At 38.7% G+C, this 14,913-nt stretch overlaps 1 protein-coding gene across 1 annotated transcript; it reads left to right on the top strand.

Annotated features, from left to right (window-relative positions):
- The first annotated feature begins 1,325 nt into the window (after nucleotides 1–1,325).
- On the top strand, nucleotides 1,326–13,152 carry LOC134802785 (E3 ubiquitin-protein ligase RNF113A). The gene is made up of 8 exons (XM_063775493.1): nucleotides 1,326–1,536; nucleotides 1,799–1,941; nucleotides 3,101–3,253; nucleotides 4,298–4,425; nucleotides 6,013–6,074; nucleotides 11,103–11,215; nucleotides 11,871–11,944; nucleotides 12,947–13,152. The coding sequence occupies exons 1-8, from the start codon at nucleotides 1,443–1,445 to the stop codon at nucleotides 13,116–13,118; spliced, it is 939 nt and encodes a 312-aa protein (XP_063631563.1). The 5' UTR covers nucleotides 1,326–1,442; the 3' UTR covers nucleotides 13,119–13,152.
- Nucleotides 13,153–14,913: the final 1,761 nt, after the last annotated feature.

Below are 14,913 nucleotides of genomic sequence, written 5' to 3'. Positions count from 1 at the left end.
GAGTACATATTATTCGCTTAAAAACGATGTTATATTCAGATCTTCTGATGAATATTGTATTTTTGTAGGATATTTACACTTCGTTATCAATAGTTTTAAGTATAGTGCTGGTTTCACTATTTGTATTGTTTTCTTCATAATAAAAATTGTAAATAAATAAATATAATGGTTTTGTTGATTGCCCTTAATTTATCGAAATAAAAGCAGATTTCAAGTATGATTTTTAATTCCCTTGTTTGTGCACAAATGGCAACAATTGTAAGAGTTGCTAAAAAATGGGTGCAAGGTAAACGTTCACGTTTTTTACACATTATTAACCTGGAGTTAGGACCAAACATGAATGTATATAGTTGGTCAAACCAATTTGTCAGTCAGTAAGAACCTTTTCCTTTTCTTTTGGGTGCTGCTAGTACGCCTAGTACTAGTGTAAGACAAATATAGTATGATTTTCTCTGTCTATGATTGAAATGAGACAGTTCTTTGACACACTATACTACAGTGACTATAGTATATAACTGGATCAGTCATGAGGAGGGGGGGAAATGACCGAACGTGATATAGTCTTATATATCTTTCAGTAGGAGTAGCAGCGAAAGCTCTATTATTGTTTGTCCTTGTCACAATCTCACATTTTTTTTATTCCCCACCGTAAATTTAGTAGACCAGGTACTTATGGCTTATTATGCTTACTATGGTAAATTTGGTGCTTTGGTGTTTGCCGTCCTCGACACTTCGGAGGTAAATCTTAAAACTTAAAAATTATATGGATGCAACGTGCAAAGGGTTTTCTGACCGCCATATTTTTTTATATTTCGCCTATTTACTGAAAATTTCTCTAGTTATGATCTCGTTATGATTGTAAAGTTGGTTAAGCAGATCTTGTCAGTAGAAAAAGGCGACAAATTTGAAAAATGTAGGCGCGAGGGGATATCATCTCAGAAAATTTGAATTTCGCGCCTTTTTCTACTGACAAGATTTGCTTGACCATCTTATACAAATCTTATAACTATGCCAAGAATGCAAAAACAAAACGTTTTGACGTTTGTCAGAACCTAAAATAGCGTTCATAAACGAACCACGACCACCAGCACCAGTACCAGTTTTTAAAGTTTTCTTTTAATTAGAATTTCTGATTTCATAAAACCTAAACCTTCACAAATCACAATAATACATAATATGTTATATTATATTTTTATTTTGTTGAAAAGTTGATCATTATTATTAAAGTCAAGACTGTTTATTGCTAATGCTTAGGTTAGTTAGGTTTCGGAACGTACACTTAAGTGCAAACACTGCAGCGATTATTAGCGAATAAACTTTTATAAATACTTTCTAATAGTTATTGTGTAGAATCTTGTTTGTTGCGAATTACGGATTTGTATTTCATACTCAGTGACGCTGATGCTTTAAATCCGTGCTAATTGCAATACTACACAATAAAAATGTCAGATGCGGAGGTGGAAGTTCCTTCTACGTTTAAGAAGAGAAACATTAAGAATAGAGGAGGTAGAAAGCGCAAAACTTCCAGTTCAGAAGGTAAAATATGTTTCAAGGCTGTATTATAAGTTTGTATTCATGTTGTACTCTCTCTCTCTTGTGTGTTTGTATAATGTTTGAGGTTATGTTTTGGTTTGCAATTGATTTTGAAATGTTTTAGATAGCTCATAGGTCATGGAGAGACCTGACGACCAAGCATCAAAAAATCGTCATCTCTCTCTCTCTCTCTATCTTGCATGTTACAGCGACACAGAGGCAGATAACGATAATTTGTTTTGTTTTTTAATATTTTTTTTTCCAGAAAAGAACAGTTCAGATTCAGATGATCAGACCGTTGTTTTACCAACTAAGAGACCTCAGAAGGCCAACCCTAACATACAGTCTACGGGCACAAAAAGGCAGAGGCCTGAGATACATGAAGATAGCAGTGATGATGAAGACAAAGTAAGTTGATTCATAGAGAAATATAGTAAGAATAGAGTGCTCACTCCATACATCAGTTTTGGTACCAAAACGACTATTATTTTCACAGTCTACATCTAGCATCAAGTAGCGGAATTATCAGTACCGCTACTTGATACTAGTGATGTATGGAGTGAGCACTCTATGGTTGGTTTAAACAAATTCTAAAATAAAATTACACTAAACTAAATTTATTTTTATAATTGTTTTTGACATGTTTTTGTACCTTATACACCGTGTTTTTTTTGATTTCCGTTAATTTCAAGGGTGCATACCTGAGCTTAAATCAAGTAACTTTCCCAAAGACACCGATATTCTAATTAACTCCATTTCGAAGATAATCAATATTTTATTTTTTTCCTATAAGGCCTCTACAAGCTTGTACACTTGCCTTAAGGCCGGTTTACATATTGATTAGTGTTTAGAATGAGTTCATACATTTGCTACTAAACTTAAGTAAAATCTCGGTCGATCGATGTTCGAATTGACATTGATATGTCACAGATTTCAATTGTTTGGTTTAGTTAAATGTAATGCCCGTGTTACAACAACGCTATATGCTACATTTAATTACTTTTGAATATTAATTTTTCTGAAAAAAAAAAAGCAAAAAAATATTGTTATTTTCAAAATTAACTATGCCATTTATTTTCTTAAACGTACTTAACCATACCCCGAAGTTAACGGAATTCAATAAAAACACGGTGTATATGATTAAAATTTTAGTAGATTTTATGAGGGACACATTTTTTAGTGTTCCACATTGATATAAGTACAGAAACTTGATTATCCAAACTAATTGGGACTGAGGCCAGTTTGTGCGGGGTTTTAGCGAGGCTTCGTCGACTCAGGGAACGAGACAATGACTTTTATATTTCACAATATATATAACAACATATATAATAGCTTCCAATTTAAGCCTTTATAAGGCAGAGAGAATATATTTCCCACATGATTTTCAACTTTGTTTCAAATTGATAGGGTTCAATTTTGCGTAATTTCTGACACCCTACTGCCTTAAATATCACCAAAAAAGGGCCTAATGGTTAAAATATAACACCAAAGTTTTCCTCATCTAAGATTAAATAGTGGATAACAAGCAGACAAGTTTCAATTGAAAATTTGTTTTAAATGTTTCCAGCCACAGCAGAACCTAACACTCTCAGTGCAGCAACAACGGGAAAATGCCACGGCCACATATGAACTAGATACAGAAAGAGACCGGGACGCACAAGCCATCTTCGAGAAGGCGCAGAAGATCAATGAGGAGCTACACGGGCAGGCTGATGATAAGGTAGACACAGACTTTCTGAAAGCTTAAAAAACGTAAAAACTATCCGCCTTATTCATAAAACTTTACGGGCTAAATTGAACTGTTAGGTTAGTCTACATCTAGATCTAGGTTCTCAATGGGCCAATAAAAGATAAAAGGCTAAAGAGGATTAGAATTAGGATTTTCAAAACTTACTGGGTCTCGTCTTTAGCATTGTAGTGCCAAGTTTCTTCAGACATTTCATTGTGGCGATGTTGGCTAAACTGAAAATAATTCAAAATCATCAGCATCGGCTGTAAGATCTATTGCACATGACTATTACTAGTAGATACTAACCCCCTTATTCATAAAACTTTACGGGCCCGATTTAGTTAAATTATGTTTTATCCCTTTCCAACAAATACATAAGTCAAAATGACAGATAAGGAAAAACGATTATTAGCTAATTGAGGTTTGTAGCGCGTTTATGAAGGAGGTTTCTGAATAAGATCGTTCTAAACTATCAGCATCATAAATCATACATATCAGCATCACATACTACTTATGCTAGGTACTATTGTCTTCTGGCTGATGGAACAGAACAAAAAAAAGTTGATTCACCCATAGACCGCAAGCCACAAATAGATTTCCATGACCATTCGCCTCCCGGGCGATAACGCGTAGTGATGATAGTTTAGATGCTATTTTGAATTTAAAAAATCGTCAGCCGTTGTATCGCGGTGGAAAGAACGTCAGCTGGTCGCATAAACATGTAAAAATGAGCACTTTACCTTTTTATGATAGTAATAACAAAGTCATGAAACTTTGCATGTAGCTTTTATCAGGCGTTTCAATAAACGGATTACGCATACTATGTGAACATAAAAGGTAAGGCGCGTATTTACATGTTCATGTCATCAACTGACGGTCTTTCCACTGCGATATAACCGGCTGACTATTTTTTAAATTCATGATAGCATCTAAACTGACACAGTATCAGACGGGCAGCGATGACTGACCATATATGCTCCTGGCCCGCGGTCTACCAATTGTGACTTAAAATAAAACTACCTACTGTTTGCCTAGGTGTACCGAGGATTGAATAACTATGCACAATACTACAAGAAGCGAGACACAGCTGCGGGCAACGCTAGCTCCGGCTTAGTGCGAAAAGGTCCCATCAGGGCCCCGGCAAATTTGAGGGCCACTGTCAGGTATGTCCACTTTTTTTAAACAAGCAGATACGTCTGCGAGCGATATTCCAAATTTTCTATTAAAGGAAATTGCGGAGGTTGCGGGTTCAAGTCCAGCCGGAAGCGTAAATTTTTAAATTTTTCCTTTAATAGAAAATTTGGTATGTCCACATTATAATAAATCTAAGCGATTTTTTGAACTTCTTTAGCGACGCTGTGCACTTTTTGTGATGGGGAAAAATGTTAAACTCGTAGTTACACGTTTTGGCGTCACTTGACCATAAGACGTAAGACGGACACATGACCTCATCGAAAAACTGTTACAATGAGTTTTTCTTTATTGATTTAAATGCCATCAAGTGAGTTTCCCTCTAACTGGTACTAATATAACTGGAGTACTAACAGTGATGTGCTTAGGGGTTTCAAGTAATGCGATGAAATAATGCTCGGTGGCGTTAACCTCAATTATACATAGTGCGACATTGAATTTTCACTTCTGCCGGCACTCCCGGAGTGCAACCCGTTGTTTTTTTTTACCTACATTAAGTCGAAGGGATTAATTTCTTGCGGTTTCAGAAACCGCAAAAAGTAACGTACGGTATGCTTCTTAAGACTTGCAAGATTGAAAACGCAGGAAATTATACTAGAACCGCAAGAAATGAATCGCAATGCTTTCTAAGCCTAACTCTGTTAGTCTGTCTGTCTGTCTGTTACCTCTTGACACTTAAACCACTGAACAATTGAAATGAAGTTTGGTATTGATACAGTGCGTTCTAAGCCTAACTCTGTCTGTCTGCCTGTCTGTCTGCCTGTCTGTCTGCCTGTCTGTCTGTCTGTCTGCATTAGGGTGATTCACTTTTGTATGGAGAAAAAAAAGTTGTAATATTTTTCCTGACTTTGCTCACCAATGGAGTCTCCCCACACTAAAAACTATCTATTTCAATTTTCGAAAGAATCGAATAACGTTTAGAGGTTGCACAAGTTGAAAAGGTAGAGTAAGAACCCCATACATTGCATGAAAATGAACTATGTTCTAAAATGACAAAATATAATGAACTGATACTAAAATCGAATGAGAAAACTGAATTTTGCGTCTAAAACACGATAAAAGCACTTTTCCTTTGGAAACAGGTGGAAAAACTGAAAAATCTTAATTAGAACATTTATCGAGTAACCAAAATCCAAGTTTACTACTAATTTTAAAATTTATTTATATGTAGAAGGTTCAGTATCACACTACTCTCCGCTTTGATGGTAGCCGCTTAAACCATTTTCTACCCTCCGATGTAGAGTCGTTGGTTATTTGAAAAATCTTTGTTGATGTTGTGCAACCTCTAAATGTTGACCGCTTTTAATTTTTTTTAACGTATAATATTATTTTATCAGTTAGAACAAGAATTCGAGCAAAGTCAGATGAAAATCGAAAATTCGGAAAAATGAAACACCCTAGTCTGCATGTCTGTCTGTCTACTGATAATTCCGATACTTGACGCTAGATGTCGACTACGAAAATAATAGGCGTTTTGGTAACAAAACTGATGTATGGAGTGAGCACTATATGCTTTATTATTTCTCTATGGCTGACATCAAAATGTTTTCCATTTACAGATGGGACTACCAACCTGACATTTGTAAGGACTATAAAGAAACCGGATTCTGTGGTTTCGGAGGTAAGACTGTCAATAGGGTATTATCTCTTCTTCTCTTCTTTGTCGTATCCTCATGGCTGAGGGACGTGACGAATGTGGACACTTTTCACCAGCGCTCTCCAAGCCGCTCTGTCCTGGGCCCAGTGCATGCTAGCCTGCAATGTGGCGTTTGTCTCTGACGTTATTCTGTCCGCCCAACGCGTGGCCATACGTCCACCCCTACGCTTCCTTGCCATGCGACCAGTAATAAGGAGCTTTTCCAGGCTATCTGGCCCTGTCCTGCTCAGATGGCCGAAGCAAACAGTGGAGAGCCTCGTTCTAATGTTAAGTTCGTCGAGGATTGATGCATTTGTACGGCGTTCAGTCCATGAGATCCGGAGCATTCTCTGCCAGCACCAAGGGTATTATAATGTATTTAAAATAAATTATTTTACACCATGCATGAAATAAAACACCAGATAATTATTAGAAAAACACAGATAGGAGTTATTTTTACACACAAGTTCTATTTAATAAATCGGATAGAAATATAAAAGGTAGGTGAGTTGACCGTGACGTCACGATGTAATGTTTCATGTAAATTCCATATTAGCAAATCGTTTTGACAGCTCTAAAAAAGTAACTGATTTGACTAATAGGAAAATATCATATGTAAATAGACATTTCTTCATCTGCTAAATCTATAGGCAGACATAAGAAAATAACTAACTTTTTGTAAAATCATCATTTTCTTGAAAAAAAAAACCCGGGTGCATTCATGTTTTTTTTTTATAAACTGGGTAGGGTAATTCGCCAATAACTGGCCACCCTAAACTAAAAATGAATTCTATTCACCTATAAACAAAATTCATTTTATTTTTTTATTTTAGAAATTTTATTCAGGCAACAAGGCCCATATTACAAATACTCATACTCATACTGATACTCATATTTTATTGATAATATAGATTACAGGTCAGGCTTACATGACTAAACTACATTAAAGGTAGATTTATAAATAAGTATACAAGATTCATACATTTGAGAAAGAAAAAGGAGAATTAAGTAAACTAACAAGTCAATTATTGTGACATTATTTAACTCCTAATAGTGTTATTTTATTATTAACATTATTTGGTATTCATTATAAATATTTGGAGGTCAAATATTCCTCGACACTATAAAACGGCCGCTCAATCAGCCAATTTTTGAGTCTAGCCTTGAAACTCATCAGACTAGGCGCATCAGTTATGGATACTGGTAGGTTATTGTATACAGCGGGGCCCATAACATGTATAGATTTAGCCGATTTGGCTAGACTACGTGGCACTGCCGCTAATTTGTGTCCATAGCGAGTTACACGGTCGCTTTTTTCACCCCGTCTGGGATATTTATCCAGGTTCTCCCGTGTGTATACGCTGTCTGGAGTATTAGGAGACCCGGCATTGTGACGATACCCAAGGCGGTGAAATGTGGCTTAGCCGACTCATGCCATGGTACTCGAGCCATAGATCTTACGGCTCGTTTTTGAAGCCGGAAAACACGCTGCCAGTCGGCCGCGCGTCCCCATAGCTCAAGCCCATATTGTACTATGGACTGTATGCTGGCATAGTAGCAGCTGCGGACTGCCTGCCGCGGAAGAACAGTAGTCAGCCTACCCAAGGCAAAACAAGCTCTTCCCATTTTTCCGCAGATGGATTCAATGTGGTTCTCCCACGTTAGGGTTTGGTCAATATGAAAACCCAAGAAAGAAGTAGTACTGACCTGACCAATAACACCACTGGCGAGTTCCAGATGCAGCGGGCGACGCCTGCGTCCGGACAAATCGAACTGGATGAATTGGGTTTTGGTTAAGTTTAAAATGAGACCGTTATGTTTAAACCAGTTCGATAATTGCCCGGCAACCGTGTTTAACTTCAACTCCAGTTGGTCAATGGTTGGAGCGGTTACGATAGCAGCAACGTCGGCCTCACTTACCGCCATGGGCAAGTCATTGAGAAGGACCGAGAAAGCCACATTTGACAGAGATGATCCCTGGGGGACGCCGATGGCGGTCGAGAGCCCATGTGAGTTCAGACTACCTCTTTGACCAGTTACGTATTGCGTCCGGTCGCGCATGAAGTCCGACATCAGGTCTTGCGCAGGTCCTCGATACCTTACAGACTTAACATACATATGTATTTTATGAACTACAGACCTACCTTACAGACTTAACATACATATGTATTTTATGAACTTAAAACTAAACACTATTTATTCGACAAAACGGCGTGGCTCCGTTGCATCGGCTGCTCTTGTGTCGGATTCGGCAGTTTGCCCCGGAACCTCCGAAACACGACACCTTTCGGCCAGAAGTCGGCGCACTCGATGGTCCCCTGCAGCGGTCGCGGCACGCGCACCACAAAAGAGTTGAAGTGCACGTAGTGGCGCGATCGAAGCTGGAACACCCTCAGCGTGTAGCCGGTCTTCTGGTGTACATACTCCATCACTTCAGCAGCCGTGGCGGTGTAATGCAAGCGCGATACGTACAGCGCCTTACTCGGTGTAGCAATCCGCAAGCCAGAATTAGCCGGTTCGGCGGTACCACACTGAGTCTTACGAGGCGCCGTGCGCGCCTTCTTCTTTCTTGATACCAGTGTGAAATCCTCCTCATCCACACTGGCAACAGGCAGCTTCTCCTTGGGAGCCGCTCGATCTTCAGTACCTACCCTTTACAGGTACACTAACCCGGTTCGATGCGACTTTCGGACCGGCGACGACATCCGCGTAAACACGATGACGTGATTTGGAGGAGGCGGGGGGTGGCTTTTAGTATAAGGTGGCTAGTTATTGACGGCTGGCCAGTTATTGAAGCCTTATACTAAAATGAATTCTGTTTATAGGTGAATAGAATTCATTTTTAGTTTAGGGTGGCCAGTTATTGGCCGGTGGCTAGTTACTGGCGAATTACCCTAACTAGCGTCATACCTATACACCGTGTTTTTTTTGATTTCCGTTAATTTCAGGGGTGCATTCCTGAGCTTAAATCAAGTAACGTTGTCAAAGACACCGATATTCTAATTAACTCCATTTCGGATATAATCAATAATTTATTTTTTTCCTATAAGGCCTCTACAAGCGTGTACACTTGCCTTAGGGCCGGTTTACATATTGATTAGTGTTTAGAATGAGTTCATGCATTTGCTACTAAACTTAAGTACAATCTCGGTCGATCGATGTTCGAAATGACATTAATATGTCAAAGATTTCAATTGTTTGGTTGAGTTAAATCTAATGCCCGTGTTACAACAACGCTATATGCTACATTTAATTACTTTTTTAACTTAATTTTTTTTTTCAGAAAAGCAAAAAAAAAAAATTTTTTTTGAAAATTAACTATGCCATTTAGTTCTCTATTTATTTATTTAATCGTATGGCTTATACAAAAATAGGCAGTTATATAAATGTCACAGAATAAAAATTACATTACAATTAAAAATTAAATTAAATGTCAATATTCAGTGCGTTCAGCCACGCAATTGCGTCGGATGTTAGGCGCAGCAGGTCGTCTGGTGGTCCCGAGTATGAGTGCAGAGGGCATCGCAGTTCTCTTAAACGTACTTAACCATACCCCGAATTTAACGGAATTCAATAAAAACACGGTGTATAGCAGCATTAAGTAAATATTTTTTTGGGCATAAAAATATAGGAATACTCTTTGAGATATCTTTCCATCGATGCAAATGAATTTACGTAAAATGTAGTTGATATTTCCATGCCCCATCGTTTTTTTAGCGTTAGAAAAAAGGTAAACAATCTTGACGTGTCTTTTTATTGAAAGCACTTTTGAATAAATAAGTCACGGCAAATATGTAACAATTATGAATCATATACGATTATTTACATTATTTTGCTTTCGTAAGTAATAGTTACTGATTTTTAAAAAGCGTTTTTCAATAGGGAATATTAGGCAAAGCTCTGCGTAGGTGGCACCACTAGCACATACAGTAAACAAACCTCATTGACATCATCAATGACACATCATGCGTTAGGTTAGTCACATGGCCTACAGTGAAACACGACAATCGAAAGTTCGGTTTCTGCCTCTCTATCACGCTTATTCGATCGATAGAGAGGCAGCATAGAGAGGCAGATAAAGAAATTTCGTTCTTCGCGTTCCGCGGTAGGCCACCTGTAAACAAACCGCCTTGGTGCATCAATGTTATAGTGAAAACTTGTCAAAAAACTGTTTAGGCCTAGTATGTATAAGTTAGGTACTCTATGGTTTACTAAACAAATTAGTGCTGCACTCTGGCGGCAGAACATTGCAGCAATACTCCCTATTAAAAGACACGTCAACATCGCGTAGTCTTTCTCTAATGCTAAAAAACCGGGCAAGTGCGAGTCGGACTCGCGCACGAAGGGTTCCGTACCATAATGCAAAAAAAAAACAAAAAAAAAGCAAAAAGAAAAAACGGTCACCCATCCAAATACTGACCACTCCCGACGTTGCTTAACTTTGGTCAAAAATCACGTTTGTTGTATGGGAGCCCCATTTAAATCTTTATTTTATTCTGTTTTTAGTATTTGTTGTTATAGCGGCAACAGAAATACATCATCTGTGAAAATTTCAACTGTCTAGCTATCACGGTTCGTGAGATACAGCCTGGTGACAGACGGACGGACGGACGGACGGACGGACGGACGGACGGACGGACGGACGGACGGACGGACAGCGAAGTCTTAGTAATAGGGTCCCGTTTTTACCCTTTGGGTACGGAACCCTAAAAAACTAACTTTAAATGGCTTTACACAGGCGTTAAATGCCGCATTGTATTGCAAATCGCATGCGATTATCGGTGACAGGCTGACAGCGGCGTAGCGTGAACTAATCTAGCCATGGGCGAAGTCTGCGAGGCCCTTTTCTTTCACTGTGCCCGAATAGGGCCTCGCGCGGGGCCCCTTGAACCCCCCTTGGGGCGCTAGGCTGTGGGTTACGGCCAACTTCGCCCACGCCTAGCTACGCCACTGATCGGTGATGTTTGACGAGGCCATTATAGGGTTTCCTCTGAGCCTACTTTTTGATGACAGATTCGTGCAAGTTCTTGCACGACCGCTCCGACTACAAGCACGGCTGGCAGCTGGAGCGCGAGGAGGGGGCGCCCGAGGGGGGCGGGGGAGGGGGCGGGGACTCCGACTATGAGGTACGACTACTCATTTAGATACATTCTACGGGAATGTCGCTTACGAAATGCCATTCTTTTAATAGTTTTAATAATATTGAAAATTGTGAGAAAGCGATATTAGGCCTAATAACAAGCGCTTTTAAATCATCTGAAGTATACATTGAATATTATCATAGTCTAAACAACAGAGCAATTGATTATTTTTCACCACACGACGGTCAAAGGCTCTCTTGATTGTTCCAAAACTGATAAGAAAGTAGCATTTTATTCACATGTGAGGCAAAGTAATCTGATGCAAATTTTGAGTTGTTTCCTTATATTACATGGTAGGTAGAATTGACTTTTAAATGATGATTTTGAATGATAAATATTTAATAACATTCATTTGCATTTGAATTAGTTCGATATTTTACGGATAAATGTTTTTTCGCATTGGTATGGTGAAAAATGTTGTGTTTCATCCGGTGGCTAAATTTGTTTAACCTTCGTGTCTTGAAACCCTCGCAACGCTCAAGATTCCACTTTTCGAACCACTCGCTACGTTAATGTTTGGAATCTTTCGCTTGCTCGGGTATCAATATTAGCACGAGCGGTTAAACAACAACTTTGCCCCCTCGTAAACCAAATAACTAATTATTGTTCTATAATTTATAATATCTTATCTACATTACAGATACATAGTGACGATGAGTTACCGTTCCGATGCTTCATATGCCGAGGCAGTTTCACAGATCCCGTTGTCACAAAGTAAGTTTAACTATTTTTGATTAAATTACAAAGTAAATGAGAAACAGACGAAAATAGTTATTTACGATACAAGTGCGGAAAAGAGGAAATTCGAATTACCTATTCGCACGTGTATCGTACAACGTTTTACAGTACATATGGCCCTTTAAACTTTTGACATACGCACGAAAAGTGCTATTTTACGCAGTAGTGCGGGAAAATAGGACCATATGTACTGTAAATATGATTTTTAGGGTTCCGTACCCAAAAGGTAAAACGGGACCCTATTACTAAGACTTCGCTGTCCGTCCGTCCGTCCGTCTGTCTGTCACCAGGCTGTATCTCACGAACCATGATAGCTGAAAGACAGTTGAAATTTTCACAGATGATGTATTTCTGTTGCCGCTATAACAACAAATACTAAAAATAGAATAAAATAAAGATTTAAATTTGGCTCCCATACAACAAACGTGATTTTTGACCAAAGTTAAGCAACGTCGGGCGTGGTCAGTACTTGGATGGGTGACCGTTTTTTTTTTGCATTTTTTTCCCGTTTTTTTTCAGTATGGTACGGAACCCTTCGTGCGTGAGTCCGACTCGCACTTGCCCGGTTTTTTTTAACCTATTGAATGCCACGCCCATCGCGTCATCGTGAACCTTGTAAGGAATGCACGAAGGTTGATATTGGACTGTAGCTTGTAGCCGCGGTTAAAAAGGTTAAAAACCGGCTTTTTCGGTATCGCCTTGGCTCGTCCCATTCGTTTTTCGTCAAGTTCTTAAATTAGTCCTATTCTGCTTTTGTCACTCATTCTACATTGAAAGCCACCGACGATTGTGACGAATGTAGAATGAGTGACGAAAGCAGAATAGGACTAATTTGAGAACTTGACGAAAAACGAATGGGACGACCCAAGACGATACCGCCTTTTCGGCTTTGCTTTGAATTTAAATTCAAAGGCGAAGGTTTAAAGAACTTTATGTCATCTACATTTACCGGTTTATTTGAACACATTTTTTTTTCAGATGTAAACACTACTTCTGCGAAAAATGTGCTTTGGACAACTACAAGAAATCAACTCGGTGCTTCATTTGCAACACACAGACCAACGGAGTGTTTAACCCGGCCAAGGAGCTGGAGGTTAAGCTGAAACAGCGAGCCGATGATGATGATGATGATGATGACGATGATGACTGATAATAAATTATTTAAAACAACTGGCATGTTTGCTATCATTCACTGATGACCTTAACGGCACCGTGTAAAAAGTAACAGTGGACCGACGCCTTTGATGTTTGCGTAAATGCTATCGCACAAGAACACAGTAGTGCCAAGCGTGGCTCACTCCGCGATTTCGTCGCTTTGCTACAGGTAGCTAAAAGTACATCCGTTCCACACCAATTTTGGTGGCTAGCCATAAGCCGCGCGTGGCGCTGTCGCCACCTAGCGGCCATATCTGTCCTGATCGTAACAGACGCGTTTTGTTAGAGAGTGAGTCTTCTGTACTTAGTACCAAAGAGAATAGATAGTATAGAGGGGTCCTGTCATAGTAAATTTTGTAGTCACAGTAAATTTACTGCCATCTATCGACACACGACTAAAACTGACCACGGACTGGTCCCCTCTCCTTAACACATTCAATACCACTAAGTGCTACGGGTTACGCTCGTAGCGCGTAGCCACGGTTTCGTCGTATGTAGCGCGTAGTCGCTACGAACAGTGTACCCGACAGTCGGGTTCTTGGTGTTGAATGTGTTAATATTAACGAGACAAATGACTGCACTAACCTTTTTTATGCCATTTTAGATGAAATCCTCACAGAGTGTGTACCCTAGGGTGGTTCAAAAAACATTTTTTAGGGTTCCGTACCCAAAGGGTAAAACGGGACCCTATTACTAAGACTTCGCTGTCCGTCCGTCCGTCCGTCCGTCCGTCCGTCCGTCCGTCCGTCCGTCCGTCCGTCTGTCACCAGGCTGTATCTCACGAACCGTGATAGCTAGACAGTTGAAATTTTCACAGATGATGTATTTCTGTTGCCGCTATAACAACAAATACTAAAAACAGAATAAAATAAAGATTTAAATGGGGCTCCCATACAACAAACGTGATTTTTTACCAAAGTTAAGCAACGTCGGGAGTGGTCAGTACTTGGATGGGTGACCGTTTTTTTTTTGCTTTTTTTTCGTTTTTTTTTTTTTTGCATTATGGTACGGAACCCTTCGTGCGCGAGTCCGACTCGCACTTGCCCGGTTTTTTTTATTTTCCTACGGGGCACCCCCTTATTTTGTTACACTTATTATGCTGATAAAATACACCAAGTTTCGTAATTTTATCTCAACTACAAGGGGGTGCTACAACACTTTGAAATTTTTCAAAGTTGTATGAAATCCAAAAAAAAAGTTTTTATTATTCAGAATTTTATTTAAGTATCTGGTTTCACACTATTTGCACATGTGATTTATAAGTTTTTAAGTAGAAAAACATTTTTATTTCTATTTTGTATAATTTTTCAAAAGTAAGATTTTTTGAATTTCGCAAAAAAAAGTCATAAAAACTAGAAATAAATTTTTTTTTTACTTAATAACTTTTAAATCACACTTTCAAATAATGTGAAAACCACTACTTACATAAAAATCTAAAAATAAATAAAAATCTTACTTTTGAAAAATTATAAAAAATAGAAATAAAAATGTTTTTCTACTTAAAAACTTATAAATCACATGTGCAAATAGTGTGAAACCAGATACTTAAATAAAATTCTGAATAATAAATACTTTTTTTTTTGGATATCATACAACTTTGAAAAATTTCAAAGTGTTGTAGCACCCCCTTGTAGTTGAGATAAGATTACAAAACTTGGCGTATTTTGTCAACATAACAAGTGTAACAAAATGAGGGGGTGCCGCTTCTTCTAACTAGAGTTTGAATTTTTCCCATACAAACGTGAACCACCCTAGTGTACCCCTAAGAAAACCCCACAAGAATAAACCTA

The sequence above is a fragment of the Cydia splendana genome, chromosome 25 (assembly GCF_910591565.1).
Source record: "Cydia splendana chromosome 25, ilCydSple1.2, whole genome shotgun sequence".
Lineage (NCBI taxonomy): Eukaryota > Metazoa > Arthropoda > Insecta > Lepidoptera > Tortricidae > Cydia > Cydia splendana.
The sequence above is the reverse complement of the archived record's forward strand: the minus strand, read 5'-3'. Positions and strand labels throughout refer to the sequence as shown.

Coding starts and splice junctions, on each gene's coding strand:
- LOC134802785 (XM_063775493.1), top strand. CDS start 1,443: ATGTCAGATGCGGAGGTGGAAGTTCCTTCTACGTTTAAGAAGAGAAAC. Junction 6,075..11,102: donor CGGATTCTGTGGTTTCGGAG/GTAAGACTGTCA, acceptor TTTTGATGACAG/ATTCGTGCAAGTTCTTGCAC. Junction 11,216..11,870: donor GCGGGGACTCCGACTATGAG/GTACGACTACTC, acceptor TCTACATTACAG/ATACATAGTGACGATGAGTT.